This window comes from Pieris rapae, chromosome 3, assembly GCF_905147795.1.
Source record: "Pieris rapae chromosome 3, ilPieRapa1.1, whole genome shotgun sequence".
NCBI classification, from domain to species: Eukaryota; Metazoa; Arthropoda; class Insecta; order Lepidoptera; family Pieridae; genus Pieris; species Pieris rapae.
In genome coordinates, this window is record NC_059511.1 from 6643496 (window position 1) to 6669138 (window position 25643).

General features: G+C 36.0%; 1 protein-coding gene across 2 annotated transcripts; it reads left to right on the forward strand.

The window, feature by feature from the left end:
* Nucleotides 1-510: 510 nt before the first annotated feature.
* LOC110993318 lies at nt 511-25629 on the forward strand. Of its 2 annotated transcripts, XM_022259529.2 has the most exons (3): nt 520-1864; nt 22940-23073; nt 23524-25629. In XM_022259529.2, the coding sequence occupies exons 1-3, from the start codon at nt 677-679 to the stop codon at nt 23525-23527; spliced, it is 1326 nt and encodes a 441-aa protein (XP_022115221.2). In that variant the 5' UTR covers nt 520-676; the 3' UTR covers nt 23528-25629. The 2 variants fall into 2 exon arrangements, with proteins under 2 accessions (XP_045490491.1, XP_022115221.2); XM_045634535.1 differs by lacking the exon at nt 23524-25629 and having other exon boundaries at nt 511-1864; nt 22940-23077.
* Nucleotides 25630-25643: the final 14 nt, after the last annotated feature.

Below are 25643 nucleotides of genomic sequence, written 5' to 3' on the forward strand. Positions count from 1 at the left end.
AAAGTTTCGGTCATTCGTAGAACTAATGGGCGTAAAAAATTTGCTCGGCAATCATTAGAAATGATAACTACATTTTTATTTATTAATGATAAAATTGTCTATTCTTTATGAAAATTTTTTTCATAGTATTTCATACTATCTTATCTCGTGTATCGACTCCCTTTCGATTCATAAGTGGACGTCTTGTTTACAATTGTAGTCACGCGAAAGATCAATGAAACATGCTGATTTCGATAGGGAAAACTGCAATCAGCCGGAGCTCATTTAAATGCAATGAAATCACGATGAAATTAATTATCTCCTATCGACCGACCTTCAGATTTCACTACAGAAAGACAAAAGTGTAGCATTCCGTCACGTCGCGGACGCTAGTGGCATGGTGACGCGGCGCTCGAGAGAAATGCGGCCGAATTCGCGACGATTCATTTGACACAATGCCGGTTCATCGGCACTACCCGTCTACCTATACCCTTAGAGGCGTCTTCACAGGTGCGTAAGCGCAGGTAAAGCCTCCGCCCCGCACCCCCGCGGCGCCCACTCACCGGCCATCTTGAATTCCGTTCACTCAGGCTCGCGACTCGCGCCCGCCGCACGTTCAAGCAACGAACGCTCAAACTTTACTAATTTTAGTGTATTTAAGTGTTCATAAGTGTCATGTGATAGTGTAGTGTTTGAAATGGAGTCCACTCCGATCTGCCGGTGCCGTGTTTTGTACCTTGGCTCAGCGGTGCCGCAGCAGAGTAAGGATGGCTTGCAAGGCATCCAGGAACCTTTACGCGAATTGTATCCGGAAAAGGGAGCGACAACCGGCGGCATAGACTCGTGGCTCTCAGTGTGGTCAAATGGAATTTTGCTAGAGAATGTCGACGAGAGCGGCTCAAGAGTGTCGCGATTTTTCCCGATATCGAGCCTTCATTATTGCGCAGCCGTGAGACGTGTCAGTGTTGAGGGTGCGCCGAGATTTTTACCTTTAGACTCTCCGTTCGCTAGAGCGCCAGCGGCAAGGCGACCTCCTTTATTCGCAGCTGTTTTGCGCCGCACTCAAGGAATCAAAGTTCTCGAATGTCACGCCTTTATATGCAGGCGTGAGGCGGCAGCCAATGCTCTAGTACGTTGTTGTTTTCACGCATATGCAGATAGTTCATATGCTAAGCGCTTAGAAGCAGAGCGATCACCTTCACAACTCCCAGAGCCGGACGAAGAGGTTGAGGTTTATGACGGGGATGAAAATCATAAAGTTTGGATCGGAGAAGTTGAGAGAGATGACGCGAGCGATGAGATTCCGCATCCGGCTCGTGCACCTCGACCTCGGCAGATAACCCGGCCCGCCTCTGTGCCACCTCCGCCCCCGCCGCCTGAAGAGCCTAAGAAAAAGGGAACGACCAAAAAATCAAAAAAGAAATCATCTGCTTCGGCAGATGAATTATACGGGACTATGCCAGGTCCGGCGCCCATGATGAATGGTAGATCTTTAGGGCGAGCCCCTCCAGCTTGGGCAGCAGCTCATCCTATGGTGTTGGTTGCACATCCTGCTGCAACTTTACCACATGCGCGTCCAGCTACTCTTGGTCACAGAGGTCGTGTCCCGGCTGCTTTAGCTCCAGGTCCCTATGGCCCAGTTCCGCCTCCGGGAAGAGGCAGAATTCAATACGCGACCGTCGACCCAAGACGCTCGAAACCGCAGCCGCCTGCTCTCAAAGCTGCTCAAAGTATGACGACTTTGGAAGCTGTTGAAGACGCTGGCGGAATATATAGAAAAAAAGGTCATATGAACGAGCGTGCTTTTTCCTACAGTATAAGACAAGAGCACAGAAGTCGATCACATGGATCTCTAGCAAACCTTAAATTCGCTGCTCCACCAGAGGTAAGTTACACATATATATATATATATGTACTTAGGGTGAAGAATAATTAATGTAGTTTATACTAGTTCAATATGAACCAACACTTTAGCTACACACACATTTATGTAAAAGAACAATTGTGTTTATTAAATCAAATATTATGAAAATAAATACTAAAGCGAAAGGTAAATTATTAAATAATTTCGTTTTTTTGAATATACGTAATGACAAACATTTGTCATTAATAATTTAATCATTAAACTAAAATTACCACTAATAAATTAGTTTCTAATGCTGCAACATTAACCCACATTAAGCTTTTGCGTAACCATGGTTATTGAGTATAATTAAAACTTATTGACGAAGTCGAAAGACGTTACAGCGAAGAAGAGATTGCGTTGAGTTTTGTAATATTTTTGGATTACTCAAGTCCACAAACATTGCAATAATTCTATAGTATTTACACGCTTTACTAAGACACGTTTTTTAAGACCGCTATGAAGATTGTTAGGTATTTTTCCTTTTATTAAGTCATTAAAAAGTAATAACTATTTTTCCATAGTAAAAATTTAAATTTTCTTCAAATACTTTTGAGTTTTACGTACAAAGCCTTCGAAATCACTTCCGGTAAGACTTCTTACGACGGAAAAGGAAAGGTCGTTTACTCATCATTACCAAGTCGTAAGAAATTTTGTTTATAATATCCTTGTTCTGTGAGCTGAACAATTGATTCATTTATTTACAATGCGATTGTTATCATTGTTTTACTACTACTAACATAGTTTACGGTACTATCAATGCATATAGTAAAATAAAAAATAACAAATGAGGGTAGAATGAACTTTTTACCATTTTAAACGAAATCTTTCGAAATTGGTATTTACAAACTGTAATTTAAAAATAATTATGATTTAACTCACGTTGTTTAAGAAATATAGACGCTGATCAGCAATGCGGTTACGTCGATTAAGGAGGCTGGCACGCGGTCAAACCAGTTAGAAATGTCGCTATTGATGTTACCACAGATTTGATTCAATCGATATATAAATTACATATTACGTTACGATTTCAATGAAAATTGAAATGCTGGCATAATCTGAGACATTTGCTAAATAATAAGGAACAACTGTTTATGACCTGTTCTAAGTTAAAGCCTCTGTCTGTCTGCCACCAACATATTGTAGTCCGCAATGTGGGCCGCAAAACAGTTCAGTTTTCTTTTATGAATTCGATACGCTCCTTAATCATACTTTAAAAATATTTATGATTATAATGATTCCAAAAAACTTTTAATTCTCAATATTTCATAATTAAAATTTATTATTTTATTAAATAATCCTTATTTTCACGTAGATGTTTTAAAAATATCAACTTGAAAGTACAATAGTATTTGCATAAGAATATGTACATTCACAAATATCATCACTAAAGTTCATAATTACCAAACTTAAATAAATTACAAAATGAATAAGCTATAGTTTTACCTTCAGGGATTTGCCTGTCAAAACACAGCCATTAATAATATATTACCTCATCATTACGTAATCATTGAGTGTAAAAAAAATTATAGACATCAATTAATAATAAGAGAAAATCTATACTTTGATGTCTAACACAAAAACGTCTTTACATTACAACAATATAAGTAATAGAATATACCGAAAATAGTTGTATTTTTATTTTAACTCATAAAGGTAATAATAGTCACGCAGTAATTTTAAATATAACCTTTATGCAAAATCGCTTAACATTGTACTGAATATATTAACATGCAATGTAGTAATAAACTGTTTGAAATGTATTGCAAACTCAGGATAACGATTTCGCTTGACCTCGCTGTTGCCTTTGGCTAATAATTATTTTGTAGTAAGGTCCCGTTATTTAAATTATCATCGTACATGCAGATTTTTGACACCAACTAGAAGGCAATTAACCTATTTAATGAAAAATATTTTTATAAGACAATTTTTATATGAAAAAGAAAGGAATCTCGATTTATGTTTTTTTAATAGCTGTTCCGAGTATTTGTCTTACTTTCGTCAAGGGAGTCGGTACGTAAAAAATTCAAGAAAATAAATATTATGACAATATCTGGTCAATATACTCTTGAAGCCTTGTTGTAGGTATGTACAAAAAAATATAAACGATTTTAAAACAAATGATGACTTACGCCGGTATAATATTTGAAACAAGATTAAACAATTTGTATGACACAAAACTTAGCGATTAAAAAGAGTGGCGGAATTTACATATTTATTATTTATATAAGTTTTCTTCTGTATAATATTATACCCAAGAATTTAGTTTTTAAGTGAATTTTGTATAACTGAGACTTGCATTATAGATATTTGATAATATAGTAATGACGCGTTGAACTCTTTTCTATGATATATTTTTGTTTCTTTCAAGGACCTATAAATATTGTTTATCGTGACAATATTTGTTTTTCTTATATGTATCTGGAACTAATTCGTATATTTTGGCATAGTAAAAAATGATACATAAACAAAGTATAGGCACATTTAATCTATCTTCTGACATCATTGAGTCAAAACCACGAGCAAAGCTTGTCATTATCGTTTCTAATATAATAATTGCGAAAGTGTAACGACTGCGATTCGTGCCAAAAATTCATGTATTTGGTCATTTTGCAGTAAAAATCATTTCACCGAGTTCTCATTCATTCTCTAGACACAGTTACACTGCACTACTTTAGATGCGCGTGCGACCTATTGTCATAAGTACAAATTTACCTATTTTATATTTGTTGAAAAGTGAACCTTATTACAATGAATTAAGAATCGACACGATCGCCTGTGGCTAGGTGTGGGTATATTTTTATTAAATTTAAGACTAATGCTATAATGACTTTTATCTCCATGTATTATGGTAGATTATAGCTTAAAGTGTTTATTAATTATCACACGAGTTGAACGGTCAGTATGCTTTTCACTTATATAGAAAGACAATATTACATTCAAAATCGATTACGACGGACATCGATGGGACTACTCATACTTGGTCGTAAAAACCGATAGTCGTAACCGTCGATGACGTTGTTTTAAGTACCTAATATGTACTTATTACATTCAATAATGTGTGATTAATATTCTCATGCATAAAATAAAACACACTTTATATATTATATATAAAAATTAGAATTAAAATTGCGTTTGTTAATATCGAAAAATGATAATTATATGTACGTAATATAATTATCATTTTTCGATATTAACAAAATCAGATTTTTTTATAAGGCGGTAGAAAATAAATAGACATCAGCCGGGGCCTTTGATTATTGTCAATACAACCGGTGTGTCGTCGTAAACGGTTTTGACTGTATTACCTATAATTAACCCTTCAATAACGATTAAAGTTATATAGTTCGCGGCTTTAATCGGTTTTTAGTGACAAATTAAAAAGGTAAATTTTGGTCTGTAGGATTCCAAAAAATAACGACATTTTACATTTTATTTATTGTTTTAAATGAAGAATAACTTCAAATACCGCTACCCTACAGCCTTATATTTAATATACCTTGATGAAATTACCTACAAAATTTGCATTCGTCAGACATGGACATTGGGATTTTTCCTTCACTTTCTGTGTAGATGTTTTGCATAATATTGGCCATTCCCTGTTCTGTCTTAGGTCTAGGTGTTATTAAGTCATGTCAGGTTGAATTCCTGTAAATATTTTTGTACACTAAAAAACGGGAACAATTGTTCTTAGGAAGGTAAAAGAGATGTTCGCCTACTTGAATAATAAGAGAAATGAAATTATACTATAGGAAAAATGGTCTAGATAAAAATTTCCTAATAATACCTTAACACAAATATAAAGTCATAAAAATTCGACAGCGTCTTGTAATATAAGTACAGATGAAATCAAAAGTAAAGGTCAAAATGAACAAGGCATCGGGCTATTGTTTTGGAAAAGTAATTATAAATGCAGTAAAACAATAGGAAATCAAAATTCAAGGCTTCATAAAACTTCAATAAATAAGTCCTCTATAAATTCTCAAGTACATGTCGCTTTTAAGGCTAAATTATACATGTTAAGTGAAGTTCGAATAAATATAAACCCTTTCATAAAATAATACATTAGTTGTAAAATATAGCAATTTTATAAATTATAATTCTGATAATTGTTATGGAATGAGTGACGTCTTTATGTTCGGAGAAACCTTGAAATTCCAATGCTGCCTCTTAGTTGCACAATCGTGTCAGTCATTTTGTTGTAATAGAAATTAAGTACGAAATGTTTGGATAATATTAAAAATACAATTGAATAACTGTTGTGAATTGAACGTTTTAGATTTAAAAAAGGAAGAAATTTAGAATTAAAAAATACATATATCAGACACAACGCGTTTAATTATCACAGTTTTAAAATGATTGAATGAGTTTAATTTAAGACTACAAAGTTGTCGCTACGCCTTCTACTTTACAGAAATCACGTTCAGGCATTGTTAGTTATTTTTAATGTCGTAAAAAAGTGATATCAACGTAAATAATAGTCAATTTCAGATAAAACAAATTATCACTATGCGGGTACTTGTAAACAGTATTTGTTATGACTTAATTTTTTCTAATAATATTACGAACCTACGTACTGTCAATGCCACGTATTAACTATCTTTCGGTCTGAATATTTTTATTAATAAAAAAAAAAAACAATTTTGTTTATCCTTTTAATATATTTATGATCTAATTCTCTTGTATCGATGTGAAACAATGTTTTAAGGGCTTGTAACAGTGAAATTTACATTGAAGTATCAATTACGCGCGTGCCATAAAGCAAATGAGCGTAACGTGTATCACTTAAATTGTAGCTTGTTATTATTGACCTACGTCGTAAAACCATTGAGAATTTTTTTACCTCAATGTCCCGAATACACACAATTTGAATGATAGAATGACAGTTGACAGAGCATATTATAACAATGTGGAAGATGAATTCTATTTACAAATATAATATCAATTTAAGATCTGTTTAGGATAGACGCATTCGGACACAGGGGTAAATGAGAAAACAAACTCATATGGAGCAGTTAAAATACACCGTAACAAACCCTCGGCATCAATAGTATTACACGTTTGTCTTAAATTTAAAAACTTTATTAGAAAATGTTAACGGCTGTTATGCGGACTGTTATTTTCAATCCGCCCCACAAAGTTCACGGGAATATTACTTCGAAGTACCTACTACAACTGTAGTAGTAGTATCGATATTAATTTAGTCAGCACCCATCCTCAACTTCTATATAGAAAGTTTTGATTAAAATCACAAATATAATATAAATTATCATCATACACTTGGTATCAAGTACCTTGTTTTAAGAATGTACCGAATGTCGTAACATACGTGGAATTTAAATGAGACTCGTTCGAAAGCCAGGATGTCCGATCGCTGCGGATACACTTTTAAAACCAGATATTTTAATAGGAATCACAAGAAGTAGGCTTTGCAGATATTTTGCCATGCTTGGTGAATCGAGAATGTGGTAATAATGGCCTTATTAATTAATTATATTATTAATAACATTAATTAGTTCGCCATTATGATAGAAGGTCATTAGACTTAAGTATGGTATTTAATATTATTAGTATTAGTATAAACAACTGAATAACAAGTATCATTGCTTGTCTAATCATGTAAATTGTAATTAATTTAATTAAATAAAAAAGACGATGGACTAATGCCGAGGTATTTTGAGGTTGAGATGGACTTTGGTATAGGATGTCTGTAATTTTGTGGACATGTTAGCAACCGCTGCCGTAGAGCAGATGGAAAATAAAAACTCTTTCTCTATCTGTCTAGTCTTTCCTCCAACTTAGTTCGATTTGGACTTCGTGAGGTATACATGCACAGAGTTGGTACCTGATAGATACTAACAATAACCGTTAGTAGAGCTGGTGTTGTATCACAATATAGCGAAGAAATGCCATAAGCATTAAAGGTACACAGCCATAGGGACCAATTTCTTATAAACTTATTTTATATCAATTTTTAATTATAATAATTCGTATGTAATCTCGTATTATGTTCTATTAGTTACTAAGTTTCATCACAGATGTATATTGAATTCTAGAAGAGAAATAGATATGATATAATAAAACATATTTATATATTAATAAATAAAAAATCAGCAAATTTCATGTTATATTTCACATATTTATTATAATGTCTCAATAAAAACACGATGCAATAACATTGTTTAGTAATTTTCTCGGTACCCATTCACTGATTATACAATTTCACGGCGGCTCATGATGAAGGTAACCGTGAAATCTACATTTATTATGCGTAAAAAGTAAAAAATCGTTCAGCTATAGTGATACAAGTTACATTATCTATAAGCGCGAATTATAAGCGAATAAGAATTTATAAACCTTATTTAACATCAAATTTCAGCGACAATCCTGTTTTATGGAAAACCTTTGTATATTTTATTTGTTGTATTCATCATAAAAATAAAGTTGTTTACTAACGGTTTTTTTTATATTTAAAATATATTGTAAATATAAAATTATCAACTGGCAATTGGCAACAAACTTATGCCACAGATCATAGGATTCTCCAGAGAATCTAAATATTAATATCAAAAAGTTATCCACATTATCGTTTCCATTACATAATTACGCATTGTGAAAATATGTATGAATATATTGCAATTACGTTTTATTATTTTAAATGAATTGTTAATCCAAATTCTGTAACGATTTACATAATTCAATTAAATTTATTGTCTGCGAGGTCTTTAACTTTATAGTGCGTTTTCGGTCACGCACGCTCATATTTCGAAAAATATTACAGTTAAGCAAAACTGTATCCATTTTGTTCTCGAAAATCATATACTAAAAAAACGCTGAGTAAAGTTACGGTATTGGTTCTATTACGAAAATAACATCGTAACCATAGTAACATACTATTAACTTTAATATACTTATATATAAGGCGTGTATGACAAAAGAATTTTTTTTTAAAGGTTCTTACTACATTGATTTTGATAACTCCTATCTGGAATTTAAAGTTAAAATGAAAAACTGTATAAAAATAGAAAGCGATGTTACAATGGATATCACATTTTCTATATTTGTAATGAAATGAAAGCGGTTGTCATTTATTATTAGCTACGTTTTTCTGTTATTTTCTGAGATAATGCGGCTTTTACGTATATTACGATTTTTAGTTTTAGTAAGTAACTACTACTCAGAAAGGCGTTAAAACTAAATATCACACGAAAACCATTATTATAAACTCAGTTTTGCGCAATACATTTAGTGTATTTGTTTATTCTGTACACTTGTTATTTTTTTTTATTTCTCTAGCTAGCCAACTGTTTACATATAAAAATTTAATTCTAAAAAAGCCATCCACGGCCTACTCAAGTGAAATTCAATCTTATACATGCATATGCATATGTGATGTGACACTATAAACTTGAAATTGTGATATGTATATTATTTTATAGAACGCTATTATTTCTGTAAAAATGTCAATATGTAAAATGCTTTTGTTAGAAAACTCATGCGAATAGTAGATATATTACTTGAGAAAAATACGGCAATTTTAACAAACGTTTTATGTATAACGTTCTATCACTGTTTTGAACATGTAATTATGGTATACTAAATAAATATGACATATCTTTATCCCTAATTCTGACAATTTCCAATATAAACAAACTAAGAACATCACTTAAAATTTGTCTCTTCATCAATTATTTTTAAAGCAAAAATTAGTTATTATCGTTTTGAGATGAGAATCTATTTTATTTTATTTATCGTTTTGGATGGTTATTCTTTGCCAATATATTTCACCGAAAAAAAAATTTTTTTCTATCTTTTGAATGCGAAGCTAAATAATTTTGAAGACCAAGAGAAGTTAAAAATCCTATACATTAAAAAATATTACTATTTAAGCTTAAATCTTTTTTATATAGATTACGAATTGACTTTAAGTGCATTTAACTAATTAATTGCATAATCTACGTGTGGATCGTAAACAATTCTTAAAAAGAGTGTCATCAAAAAACGTGTAAACACGTACATTATTAAATTGGAGGACTCGGCGCGACTTATTTTAAATTAGATTTGCGGCATGAAGTAAGTCATTTAGTGTTGGACCAGTGATCATTCAATTATTGTTGAAAAATGACCGTTAATAGGTGTGAATAAGGTGGCATATTGAAATGAGTATTTAAGAATTTCCTTCACGGTGCCTGGGCGCATATTATGTCGACAAGTTGTGTCAGCATGCGTGGTTGCGCAACTATCTCTTGGTGTGTTACGTTATCAACATAGATTATAAGCATATGTGATTTAATGCTTTCTATAGTCATATATTGAAACCTAAATATACCATTCATACCATTATTATTTTGCATAATTTTCATTATGTCTTACATATGTAAATAGATTAACATACCTGAACTATGTTTAGTATATAAATTTCCATTAGTCTTCTTCACGGCGAGAAACTTCGTTTGGTCCTTTAAATAAGTTTTATTTAAATGTGTAATAATAAAATATTAAATATATTAATAGATTTTTTAAAAGTTCTTTTATATTAATAGAATCGCATATTTGCAAATATAAAAGGATTAAGCACGCGAATTAAGTTTGGTGGAGGGCTAGTGTATGGATACTTTCAAATAAAAATAATTATTAACTAAAATACTTTTATGTAACTTAACTAAAGGTAGTTTAAAAGGCTAAATTCTTCAAGCTTACCAACACCATAGAATTACCATTGAAATGATCGTGAGAAATGGCTTATCTTAAACCCGATACCTGGAGATTGCATTATTTATCGAGTATCGTGTAATATGTGATAAATATGCAAAAGGCTCATTTGCATGCATAGACCGGTCACATAGTTTATATGCAAGCTCACCATAAACGTAAATACAAATTTGTTGCATTTTTACATGTGCGATTAATGAAATGTCGCCTTAATTGAGACACGCAAACATAGACTTTAGGACTTGGATATAAGGGTTAGTTGAATTGTGACTGTGTAAGGCCAAATGAGGCCGATTGTGGCATGTGGGCACGCCTATTGGAATGCCAGTTTCGAACTCATGTTCCTAATACTAGCCTACGGTTTCCGTTAGCTATTTCGACCTTTAGCACAATACTTAAAGAATTATTTCGTTTAATAATATACAAATTCAAAATAAACATATTACTTACATGGTTAAGCTATGTACTACAAAAATATTAATTACTTGAATTTTATTTAATCTCAAATAATTAGTTATATTTTTATTAATCTTCAAGACAAATTACAAGTTCGATAGCCTAGTCTCAGTTATGGATGCAGTCCATAAATGTAATAAAATTTTATTATTGAATATGATTTTTAATATTTATACTATCAGTTTAAAAATATTGAATGTCAAACGGTCAATGCTCTCAGTTTTGGCGGGAGAAACTTGACGGGTAACTTTTTATGTGTTTTACTTTCTCAGTCGCAATCATTACCTTCACAGTTAAATCAATAAAAAGTTCGCAAACATCTAGGTTCTATTGGCAAATAGAAAATAATTTGAATAATTAAAATATCAATTAGCCTGTACTAAAATGTCTTGCAACCTCGCAAATTTATATGCAAGCTCACTTAAAAAAAATATAAGTATAACACGATATCTTATATCCTGTACACATTCCCATGTGTAATTTTATCTCCTGCTCTCCTGTTAGACATGTTCAGTTGACGTAAGCTACTTGTATTATTTTCGCCCAACAGACCATAATAGGCTAAAACCATAGCGAGTTGGAACTTCAGCTTTTATACCTTGTTTCATTATTTACCTTTTTGGGTTTCAATATGCAGTCGTTTCAATATCAGTCGATTAAATAGTAAACTACAAAGTAAACTACTAATCTTAATATATATATTTCTTGTGTGCGTGTATATGTGACTGAACTCCTCCTAAACGACTGGACCGATTTAGACGAAATTTTTTGTGTGTGTTCAAGGGGATCTGGGAATGGTTTAGATTCACAATTTTGTCCGCTGGACAATGTTTTTTTAATTAATTTTCAATTTATTAGTTGTTGTTGATTTTGGAATGTTTTACATTGGATCCGACAGACGGCGCAGTGTCAAATTTTAAATAATATTCGAATTTTAATTTTAGTCTGTCCCGAAATTAAAAAAAAGTTTTGTTATCATTGTGTTATATCGTGTGTGACCATGTGCTGGATCGTTAGATATTGTCATAACATTTGAATAATAATTTTCATCAAAATGGCTTATTAAAAATTGAAATTTTGAAATTAAAGACGTGTAGACAGGACAACGTCTGTCGGATCCGCTAGTATATATATATATATATATATATATATATAGCGATAGCTTTTAATATCGAAAATTAAAATTAGTTTCTCGACGTTCAGAATGACAGACTTTCGTAATGCTGTTATAGATATATTAGATGTAACTATTTTGTCGTTATGCATACTACAATATAGTGGTCTGCCAGATCTTAAAACCAGTTTAGTTAAAGTTTTAGAGTACGGGTTGAGACAGCTGTGCCTGTAAAAGCACAATAACCTTGAATGAGCGCAGTACTACAATACTGAATGGATAGACAATAGCGACCTACAAAACGTCATCAAATTGACATATGATATAGCGACAATATGACAATGAAATGTACTAAAAAACTATCTTGTATGTAAATAGAAAAAAAAACACGATTTAGTCTTATTTACATACATTTATAAAATGATGTTTAGATGAGACAATTATATATATAATACTGCACGTTAATTGTCAAAGATTTTAGTTTAAAATATTTATAATTTAAGTATTGTTTATGATATTAATAATTCAGGGTTATTTGATTGTCAATTTGTCTACCTTGAACGGTTTCATTTGGTATGAGGAATTAGAATTTTAATGGTCATAGTAAAAACAAATTAACAATAACTATACGTTACACAAAAGGTAATAATAATAAAATTGTGTTTTAATGTCTTAAATTTAACTATTCCACCCCCTCTATATATACGCTAATAATTATCAATCATTTGTTTCTTCTTGACTAGCTTTTATAATATAAAACATTAAATACCGAATAGGGTAAAATAGAAAGTAATGTTTCGAATATAATAAATGTACAGTTATATTAACACTTGGCATGTGCGTTGATAATTTTCATTGAGTATATAGAAATGTCTTGGCCTCCGAAACGAGAAACTTTCAACGCTCTTTGTCATGAGCCACCTTCCGCCAATTTCTGGCTTCAGTCCTCCCGACAAAGGGGGAGAACCCCCTTTTTCGCCGGTACTTTTTGGGTCGCAGATCCATCGAAGGGAGTGAGTAAGTAAAATTTAAAGATATATTTCTATCGCGAAAGTTGTCTTAGAATCTAGAGAATCAGCTTTTCTAGATTATGAGACACCGAAGATTAATGAAGACGATTTTAAAACATTTCTTAGCTCACTTTAGTTCTCTAAGGTTCAGAGGTCTGGATTACCCAGTTTTGTATCTTCCATAGTGTACAATGATCACCAAGATCGACATTATTATATACCTTAGTGAATTTATTTCTTATTGAAATTATTAGTGACTCAAACAAAAAAAATATTGCATGAAAAATATACCTATTACCTTCAATGAGATAGTATGATGATTAGATGAATGTGTCAAAGGCTGGCGATATTTGTGAAATGTCACAACAAAACAATGACGTGGGAATTGTAGTTTGTAACTGTGCTCAATTTTATCAATTACCTAGTATATTTTTCTTATCTGTTGTATTGTTGCATCTTGTAATCCAAATGGTTACTAGTCATTATTGAAAGGTAAAATTATGTTGTTTTTCGTGTTTAAATTCTTTTTAATAAGGTCATGTCCTATAGTTACTATGTTTATGTATTTATTTAATTATAAGTAATCTAACAGCTTACACTTATACATATTACAAGACAAAACACTTAGACAATACAGAAAGCCAAAACAGATTAAATACATAAACAATATATGTATAATAAACAAAAAAATAATTTTCATTATATAAAACTACTTACTTGATAATAAACAGATTAAAATCGTTGATTAACCTAAATTTAGACTCTTGAGACAGCTGTTATTATAATAGGTATTTCCTGTCCTAGAAAACTCGGTAGCCTTACGAATAATAATATTACATCGTTGTCACGTAGTCTATATATATAGTAGTATAAGACCAACAATGAGGCATTTAAAGTTTCGTTGTATCTTCAAATATAATATAATATTCAGTGTATTCATTCGGTGTCGAGACCCTTGGTCCGTGGGGTCCTAGCGCGTTAAGGGAAATATCAAAAAGGTTAGTCGACATCACAGGAGAACGAAGAGCTGGCAGCTACCTCGCACAAAGAATTAGTCTAGCTATTCAAAGGGGGAACGCTGCCAGTATCTTCGGAACCTTGCCTAAATGGACTACTTTTAATAATTTTTTTTAATAATTAAACTTTAAGGTTAGTTATTAGGTATATTTTTATGTACCTAGGTAAGGTAAGGTAAGGTAGGTGGGCTCAGTTTCCGCAACTAGACTCGAAATTGGTCCGTTTTGCGTAAAGCCCTGGCTACTTAAGCCAGCCCAGCTCCTTCCAGAAGCACAGAAGTCTCCTGGGCACTTCACAGGCTTCTCGGAGCGACCTCACTGTTCCGAGGATTTCTTTACGTTGTTTAGCCACAGCCTCGCATTCCAGGACTACGTGGGTGACTGATTCCTCTGCACTGAAACAGCCTCTGCACAAGGGGCTGTCTGTCGCGCCTAGGACAAATAGATGTTTATTAAGGAGACAATGGCCCGTTATTGTCCCTATCATTGTTTTGAGATCGGTTCTGTTTAGGTTTAGAAGTCGCTTAGTTAGTTGTGGGTTCACCACTGGCAGAGCCATTTTGGACTGCCTGCAGTCTGAACTATGCGACCATCGTTGATTCTGGATTTCGACGGATTTCCGGATAATCCACGTTCGAATTAGCGAGAAGGGCAAGGGAAGGAGCGGATACGGGCCATCCGGCGTCATTCCGGAGCCTCTTCTCGCAAGTTCGTCGGCAGCATCATTGCCGAGAGAGCCACTGTGTCCTTTTATCCACTGCAAGGTAACCCTATTGGTTAGTGTTAAAACCTCCAGTGCTTCATGACACTCCAGTATTAGTTTGCTGTTTATCTTTTTGTTTCCGAGCGCCATCAGCACGGATGCACTGTCGGATACGAGCTTAATGCAAAAGTCATTAACTCCTAACCGCTGCACGGCTCTGGCTGCCTCCGTTAAGGCGACACATTCACATTGAAAGATCGAGCTCTGTGTGCCTAGGGGTAGGTGTATGTTGATGTTGAGATCAAGAGAGAATATGCCAGCGCCAGAGCCACACCCTGTCTTTGAACCATCTGTATATATACGTAGCTCATTCAGGGTAGACTGATCACGTTCCTCTTCTCTCAATTGTATGTGATAGTTCCTGTTGAAAATAAGTTGGTTAGTGATTCTGTCACATGGTGCAGCTATAAGAGGTTGGTACTCTATTGCCTTGTTCAGAATCGCTGTGTGTGCACTATAGTGATTCTTTCCCCACAGGTCCAATACCATAAGCCTGATGGCAGCTAGTGCTGCCTCCTGCTGTATGTGTAGGTCCAGAGGTACGATTCCTAGGGCTATCTCCATTGCTGCAGTTGGTGTAGTTCTCATGCAACCGCTAGCAGCGGACAAGGCAAGCCTTTGGAAGCGTCTGAGTTTCGTGATTGCCGTTTGAAGCTCTGTTCTTGGCCACCAAACTAGGGCTCCATAGACCAGCATTGGCCTGATAATGGCAGTGTATAGCCATATAGTTATCTTCGGCGATAAGCCCCATTTCACGCCCATCATCTTTTTGCATTGATAGAAGGCGATCGTTGCTTTGTTTAGTTTGTGTTCTAGGTGTTTGTTCCAGAGAAGTTTACTATCCAGAATCACACCTAGGTACTTGATTTCATTCTTTAGTATGAGTTCTGTGTTGAAGAGTTTTGGTAGTCTGTACGGTCCAAGAACTCTTTTGTTTGTGAAGAGTATTAATTCTGTTTTTGAGGGGTTGACGGAAAGCTCGTGCTTGTTGCACCATCTCTCAATCACTTTGAAAGCCTTTCTCATGAGGTCGCATAAGGTGCTTTCAAAGGTACCCGATATTAGAATAGCTATATCATCCGCATAACCCACTGTATAAAGATTGTCAGCATTTAGTTCCGTAATAAGTTCGTTTACAACTAGGTTCCACAATAGCGGTGACAGGACTCCGCCTTGTGGACACCCTCTGCCGACAATGCCTCGTGTTGTGGAGTTAACGGTGAACTGTATAGCTCGTTGTTTTAACATGTTGTTTGTCCATTCTATCAGGGTTGATGGTACTCCACATTTACCTAGTGCTCTGGTTATACTCGTAAAGTTAGTTTTGTCAAAGGCGCCTTCGATGTCAATAAATGCACCAAGGGTTGACTGCTTTAGCTTTAGAGAGTTGCCAATGCGAGACACGACGTTGTGGAGTGATGAGTCTGTTGATTTACCTGAGCTGTAGGCATGTTGATTCGGGTGTAGGAATTTGGATAGCGATACCTGGCTGCGTATCTCCAGGTCTCCTAGCCTCTCCATCGTTTTTAAGAAGAAGGAGGTGAGGCTAATTGGCCTGAAGGATTTCGCTTGGGTATAGTCCTCCTTACCCGGCTTCGGAATGAATATGATCTTTACTTCCCTCCATTGCAAGGGTATGTACCGATGTGCAATACAGGCTCGGAAGATAGAGACAAGATAGTCTACTATAGCGTTCCCACTCCATCTTAGTAGACCTGGGAAAATGCCGTCTAAGCCAGCCGCTTTGAATGGTAGGAAGGAGTTGATTGCCCACGTTACTTTTTCTCTAGTGATTATTTTGTGAGCTACATGCCAGTCTGAGTTAGCAGTGGCTCTTTCTGAGTATGGTTGCCAAGCCTGGTCATTGGCAATCGTACAACCCGGAAAGTGTGTTGCCAGTAGTAGTTCACAAGTTTCTGTGTCTGTTTTTGTATATGAGTTATCAGGTTTTCTAAGACAACCGATCGAGTGATGGGGCTCTCTGGAAAGGCATGATTTCACCCTGGTTGCCTGGTTGTTGCTTTCAATACTGGTGCAGAAGTGTCTCCAGCACTCTTGCTTCCTAGTACGTAAGAGTTTTTTGAATCGCCTTCTTGCGACTGTGTACTTGTCCCAGTCGGTAGGTAACCGTGTGTTCCATGCTCTATTGAACAACTTCCTGACCTTCCTACGGTGTCTCTCCAGTTCGGGGCACCACCAGTTATGCCTACCCCCCCACCTTGGTGTGGTAAGGGGACACGACTGTTCATAGCAAGTCAGGAGTAGGGACGTTACGTTGTTTACATGTTTGTCTATATCTAGTATGTCTATGGTGGTTGGTATCGTTATTTTGTCTACCTCAGAACTAATTAGTCTGTTGAATTTTACCGAATCGGTTCTGCGAGGTATACGTCTTGGTTGTGGTTTAGGTAGCTCCCCTTTAATTGCAAAGCGGATCCACCTATGATCCGAACATGATAGCTCACTGGAGACGTGCCAGTCCTGTATGTGATCTGACAGACCAGCGGTTACCATGGTTAAATCTATTATGGTTTGTGAGCGTGCGTTGATAAAAGTTGGTTCTGAGCCGCTGTTTGCTAAGATAAGATTATTGCTAAGTATAAAATTAAGCATATCCTCACCTCGAGCGTTGGTATTAGCATTACCCCATAGGGTGTGGTGCGCGTTGGAGTCTGCCGCGATGATTAGCTCCAGTTTCTCCCTCTCACAGTAGTCAGCCAGATGGCCGAGTTCTGGAGTGGGCACGTCCCCGTCACTTGGTAGGTAGGCAGACGCCAGGACGATATCTGGATGCTTGTTTCTAGGTAGCCTAATTGCTGTGAGGTCCCTTGAACATAGTTCGTTTAAAATAAATGCTGGTACATGATTAGGTATGATTATGCAGGTTCTTGGGTTACTTACAGAGGTATCCAGTAGAAGTTTTCCTCCGGTACTGCCCAGGCCACATATCTTGCCATTCCTGATCCACGGCTCCTGGATCGCGGCGATGGTCTTTGGATTAGTCTCCAGCAGTCTGCGTAAGGAAGCCGACGCTGTTTGGCTGTGCTGGAGGTTGGCCTGGATAAGGTCAGTTCGGCAAGGGGGAGGAGCGCAAACAGCTGTCGCTGAATTCACTCTCCCCTGTCTCCTGAAACAACTCGTCATCCGAGGTTAGTTGCACCGGTGAAGGTGGTTGTTGAACTACCTCCATAGGGGCGTGTGTCACGGTTGCCGTAGCTACCTCCGTCATTGACGTTGGCGGCCTCGGCGCACTTGACTCCGTCCCCGATGTGGTAGTGGCTTGTATCGGAGCCGCGGTCACCCGTGAGGGTTCATCCTTTTCCAAAATGCGGATGTAGATGTTCCCCATCAGGTAGTATAGACGCCGTTCATGTGCTCTGATCTTTGAGATCTCAGACTCTGGCACACGAAAGAAGAGTGATACACCTATCGGGTCCTGTGTTATTCGTTCGTGCGTCAGGGTCCAGGATCTAATGTTAAGGTGGCGGTTCTGCCTCGTAATCATTTTCCGCAGGGTTTCCGTGTTACCAGTGAAATCTGGTACATGTAGTAGACACGGTACCCTTCTTGGAATTTCCGATTGAGGTCGAACCACCAGCTTGGTGTCTGGTATAGGGTTGGTAATGACATCGCAGGTACCGGTCAGCCATCTCAGTGTGAAGGAGTCCTCGCACCAAGTTTTGAGGACCCCATCGGAGAAGTGGGCTTTACCACGGAACCTGATGTCGTTGGGTTCGTTTGTTAGGGTAGCTTCAAGATCCGCCATAAGTTCATCTTGAATCTTGCCCTCGATCTGTAGGCGGATTTTATCCGCTTGATCTTGTGTCATGTCCACGAAGGGCTCGGTCATCACGGCCACACAAAGCTCGTTTGCTTTGTAGGAAGCTGCCGCTTCTGCGTAGCTACCCGAGGTCCTTGCTCTCGGCTGAGGTTTGTTGGGTTTTACCCTTTTGCTCTCCCCAGTCGGTGTCACAGTTTCCTCTGGCCTATCGCGTTTTTTGCCCTTCGCTTGTTGCTTATTTTTGGTGCTGTTGTGTATGTTAGGCACTCCAGGTCCCTTACTTCTCACAGAGCCACTAGGCTTGAGCGCGGTAGTCGACCCGTTCGGCTTCGGTCCCCCTTTCCCGCCTCCTTCTGCTGTGGTAGTAGCAGGGGCAGTTCCAGGGTCCTCAGGTAGCTTCTGAGCATCGGTAGCCAGACTTTGCTGTCTCAACGCCCATTTGGCTTTCCTGAGCCGTCGCTTTTTAGAGTGGCTTACGACCATGGTTAGGGTCGGTTCCTGGATTGCAGTTTTCAGGGCCGACAAATCCAAGGCCGAGGTTTGTGCACCAGACGTGCTCCCCGCAGCAGCCTCGGTCTTCTGCATCGATCTAGCCGCGGATGCCCCACCTACAGATGCCGACATTTCTACAGCATCCTTTGGAGTTGCCATCCTTGGCTCGGCCGACGCAGCCACCCCGGCCGCAGCAGAGGACAAATCCCTGTGCGGTGGTGTGTAAACCATCGGAGAGGGCACGGTCAAGGGTGCCACCTGGATTGGGGCAACCTCGGCCTCTGCTCCCTCCTTTGGTTTCATGGACGCAGCCCTACTGGGTGCATCCGTGTGTAAGACGGGGGTCTCAGAGTATCGCGCCACTGGTGACTCGCACCGTGACACGTCCCGAGACGCACCCTTGTGTTTGTTTGTTTTAGACGCATCCGTGGGTGCAGTCTGATGTTGGTTATGTTTCTTGTTTTGTTTTGCCTCTTTATCCATGAGGTGATATGGAAAATATTCACCGTCAGAGCTCTCCACCCGCCATGGAGCCCTCAGTCGGGGACGTCCCTTGCTTAGCAAGCGACGTCAGAGCTACTCCTCCGGTATAGAGCCAGCGCGTGGAAGGGCAGACGCGTCCGCACGCAGCAAAGAAGTACAGGGTTGTTCGCATCAAGAGACAATGACGCAAACTCACCCCGAGTCCCGTGCCACGCCGACGGCCCCCCCCCCACACCCCGACTCTCGCTCGATAGCCCGCTTATGGGATACCACAGCCGATTGACCATGGTTAGCTAGACCACAGCCTCCCGTGTGAGGAGAAATCCAGACCAAAGAGGTGTGTTGTGTGCAGCGCACATCTGTATCCGGCGCACTACGCCACTCAACCCCCAGGACTCCTTCATCCTCCCGTACGGGTCCCCGCGCACGGCACAAACACGCGGGAGGTCATTGACTGTCCACCGTCCTGTCTTGTTGGACGATGAACTTGCAAGGACATGACCTCTCCATCCCTGCAAAACTTCGCTTGGTGGTTTCAGTTGCGTCTATTACATAGGGTATTAGACCAAAAACGGGGTCGGCAACCTCGAGAAGGATAGTCCACCAAACTTGCCTTGGGGATCTCAACGACCTGCGCTACTCCCAAGACCACGCCACTCTACCCATCAGAAGGATGCGGTAGAGTAGGTCTGTACCTATGCTACCATGTAAAGCAAAGCAAAGCAAAGCAAAGCAAAGCAAGCATGTCGTGCAGGGAACCGCAAAAGCGTAGGCCCAGACCCCCCCCATATTGTTATTTTATGTACCTATTATGTTATTTGTATTGAAAGTTATTAATTAAATGGTTTTTAACATAATATTCTATGAATAATTGTACGACGCATTAATCAAGATTGGGTATTCATTTCTTACTTTATCGGGCGAAGTCTACAATTTTAGAATAAAAAGACCGTTTGAAATCAATATTAAATTGAACCCCACCGCTTAAGTATGTTCGAAGAAATTTAAATTATATGTTTAATTTATACTCCTCATGCGTATGGCGATATTTTTCATTTATAACTGTGATGAACCAAAAAAATGACCTTTTCGTTCGATTGGGGGGCGTAACTTTGTCTTCTGAATGACGTGAATCGAAGATTAATGTATGAGATTGTATACGCTATATGTTTTATATACACGCGGAAATTACTCATAAATTCTTAAGTAAAAATAAAACTAATTATATAGATATTCGGATCGGATGAAAATAGATAAAATGCTGCCACCGGCGTACCGTCGTAGATCGGAAAGAATAGTTAATTGCAATACAAGAACTTTTTTAAACTATGTATATGAATCGTTGGCTATATTGTCTTGGTAAAATATCAACCGAGTTAAAACGATTCCCGGGAGCTTACTAATGATATACACTTGATGTTCTACTGAGACGACGAGAGATAGAATGAAAAAGAGATTCTGCTAGTGGTAGCTGATCTTTATTAAAACTATTCTGTATGATATAACAATCTGCAAATGCTTTCCCGTAACTGTTGAATTAATAAGATGAAGGTCCGCCACAAAATAGCATCACCAACAGGTTTGCGTGATCATCTATAAATTTTTTGACACCAATCAATGTCAATTTTCAAAAATAGGCATACAATTAAACTTTTTCTTAGAAAAACTTTTATTGCTGATGAAGATGGATCCTGGTAACTGTATTCCAATATCTATAAAAACACAGTTCAAGATCTGAAAGTAATGCGTACTCGATCAGTTTAAAATTAACTGTGCGCTATCAAGTTTTGTTCATATGACATTTATGGCAATTCAGCTTTCCATCTAAACCAGCCTTGCTTCTTTATTGCACAACATATTTTTTTCACACATTTGATACGAATTTCTAAATACCAGCATTTTGAACGTGAGATTCAGCTAGAAAACCGGGCAATTAACAATTTGACGCAGTATTTCCTGCCTATTACATAATAGATACGTAACATTTAGTCAGATCAATGATGACTTCTTTAACTGTCGTAATATTTATATGTTACATGATCCAAATTTTTCTGGAATAGGTATATCAAACAATCTTTGTGAGACATTATTATCTATATATCCATATGTCACTATGAATTTGATTTAGACCTTGATATTTAAGAATTAAATGGAGAAGGTTATGAATGGTCATAGTTTCCAAAAGAAAAACTGTATATCAATAATTCGTATCCCAGTGTATACGGAATACATTTATCATAGATAATTATTTAACATTAAATTATGATTAATATAGGCCAAAACCAATTTATAAATGTTTTGTATGTTACGGTCTAAAATGAGGATCTATCAAAAATCCATAATATATAAAAAAAATACTTAGCATAAGAGTGACCAGTCAGAATATAACAAGAATTGATTAACAGCTTTTACCTTTGCGTTCACACTTTCTTTTATTTCAACATGTCTGCATTGAGATGTTTGGTCGGTAAATAATGCTCTGTAGTTTATGGAAGTGAGACTAAAGAATTTTTACTTATATATACTATAGTACCTGGAACTTATTAGTTATATTAAAAACTCTAGTTTTTTGCTTTAAAATAATTAGCGAAACAGATCATACAAGGTCCGTGCTCCATACTTTATTTTTAACAATGGTTTACCTGTACTCATCTGGCCGAAATGACATTCCAAGATTGCACCAAATGTTGACTCGTATCGTTATTAATGATATCAAATTGAGAATTGTGTTGCGTTGTGCAAGTACCGTAGTTGCATTGCCGTCATATAGCACCAGTTATCGCAGGATTCACGGCCCACTTCTGAAATGGTATTGCAATGTAACGTGTCTAATATCGATATGCAGGAATGCGTTTTGGAAATCGTTTTCGAATTAATATTCTCTAGTTATTCTATTTTGAATATAGACGTGTACTTTGAACGTCATTAGACAAATTTTGTAGGAAATCTTCCGTATCTGATTGTATAAATTTTCATAGAGAATTTTTAAACAGTCGTGTACAGATTAGCTACATTTTTAACCTAGCTTTATTTATCAGTCCAATAAACGATTACCTACTGACTATACCTAAATAATATCTTCGTTAAGTTTTAGACAGCTATATACATAGTTTTATTTGCGATATTATACGTTACATATAGTTTAATAAGGCCTTTACAAAAAATAGGTTATATTTGTGGTATCAGTTTAAGTCCAAAATATTAATTGTCGTTTCATATTTCGATTTCAGGTGGAGACAGGTCGTGAAGAGTTAAAAAAGGAGCGAGAGATCATGCAGTTGGTGGCTGGGCTACAATTAAACTCAGACGAGATCGAAAGACGTGAAATACCACCACATATGATGAGAGGGCGACATGCGCCAAGGTAAATATTAAAAAAGATACATATTATATAAAACCTAATAGGCTCTTGTAACTCTCACTAGTATTATAATGTTTCGGTCTCATTGACAATTTCTCATGTAGTAGTGTTGTATGTGATAAGCATCATCTTTAATGTTTATAAGTAATTATTACAATAAAATAAACAGAATTTATATTTATAATTTTCTTATGTGAACCAGCGAGCTATCGAATCGACTGCCGGTGGGTGTCTTCTCTGGGACATACGATCTACTGGCTACAACTGTTTAAAAAATAGAGCATACTCCTCCCTTAAAAGGCCTTTTTAAGTCGTCCCGTAAAATCGTTTACCCCCCCTTTGCTTTTTACTTTTAGAATTTTAAGTGGCATTGAATTAAGTTGAGTTTCTTTCTTCTTTCCTTTTATTCGTCTTTTTATCACGTGATGTTAATGTTCTATTTCTGAATTTCAGATAACATCGCGCCAACGCCGGCAGTGCCATCTTAACAAATCGTTTTGTCCCGACGAACAGGCGAATCATTGTTCGACAGTACATAAACAACACACACATGCGATTTTAAATATTGTAACTAACAAGTTATTGGAAAATGTTAGTCATACGAGGTTAATGGATAAAGAATTTAGTCTTGCACGAGTCAAAACTGCATCTAAATAATATAATACACAAAATTCGATGCTTTTTGTACCGCTGCGTTCATATTATTGATTTTTATACATGTATTTTTCGAAACAGGCGCATATTACTTATGTACCTTTGTTGAAAGTCCGGTATAAAATATGTGTTTTCTCATCTGTTTGTGTTAATACCAACAATATATACATAGCTAGAAGGTCATTAAGTTAAATATATGTGGATTTCATGTATAATACAATGTCATAAAATACAAGTTTGGATAGCTTTATTATCCAATATTGTTTCACTTCTGTTAACGAGTGTAAAATTAAATAGTGCCAAGATCTATCTGAACATAATTAAATTTTTCCACTGTATTATACATAATAAAAACCTATACCTGGATCTGAGTAGTATAAAATTAAAAAATACCTAATGTTGCAATGTCAAAAATTGGTGCGTTAAAAATATTTAAGTCTAAAAATTGAAAATCGGTGAAAAAATTACTTATTCTTATGTTGGTACATTTAGAAAGTGCCAAACGGTACTTCGCATTGCGAGAGACCCTTTGTGTTATGGTTATGACTCATAAACCTATGTATTGATTGCTTTGTAAACACCTTTGTTCACGTAGAAATCTAGAATTTTCAAAATAATAGGAATTTAAAAAATATTCATCATGTGATCAAAAAACTATGCTATATATATTTTTAGCTAACGCTTAAACATATAACAATTTAAATTTCGTATGTTAAAACACCTTAAAATCAGTCAGTAATATTAAGTGAATTAAAACCTCCTTTTTCATAAAAGCAATCAGACTAAATGCACTCTTAATTTAACTTATGAATAGAGCTGTAAAATATTATTTCTTCAACGTATAACATTGTGTTTACTTCAAAGAAATCTATCTACCATTTAACATTCACTACAATTTCACCACTATTTTACAAACTACTTCTAAGACATAACCGATCTTGGAGCTCCGTAAAACAAGGAATTGCAACCAAAGATGTTATATGATACTGCATCTAGATATCACTAATTAATCTGAAACTTCAAAGCAAAAATGCATTTAACATCAGCCGCATTCGTTTTAAGTAACTTGCCTGTGGAAAAAAAGGTACAGAACATCTTTCTAAATGATTTGGGATCTTAGAAAAAAAACTTTGCAAATTGTGCGTCCACGAATCTAAACCGGATTAGTGTTTTTATTTTTTTCCCCAAGCTTGAAATAATATCCTTACAGTTTTATACGTGTATTATTTTTTTATATATATATATATATATATTGTTAATACGATAGCGTCAAGCTCGTTGCAAACTACTTTCGGTCTAAGGATATGAAAACGGTTGTGAGAACGCGCGTTTTCTTAGTGGTGTTTGTGATTGCAATTGAGATGTTTCTATGTTTTAAATTCCTTAACCTGTAGTTCGCGACTTATATGACAGTACGGCAGACTATCAAAAAAATAGGCACTTTTGTACCTTGAGAAGTTCCAGCTTAGGCATTGTGAATAAACATACCCTTATATATTCGATTATATCTTAGCATTACGAATAACATAAGTTGTACCTAATATTTACTTCATTGTAACCTCATTTAAATAGAATCCAAAACTGTACATAAGCATTGTACAAATAATAAGAATGTATGTAACAAATAATATTTATATTTGCATTTGTTATATCACTTACAACACGTTAATAATAAAAATAATTGTAAGTATGAATTCTGGTGGCATGTAAATAATGCATGTAGGCTATGAGTGCCATTAAAGTTATTGATTTTCTTTCATACATCGAATATTACCTGTATTAAGAATAAGGTGAAGTGTGTACAGAAATTAAGTAGTAGTATGTCTTGTAAGTCTTGTTTATTTTAGATAATAATGTATTGAATGTATGCTTAATTTCAAATTGAATTATAGGTTATTATAATAATTGAGTTTTTTTTC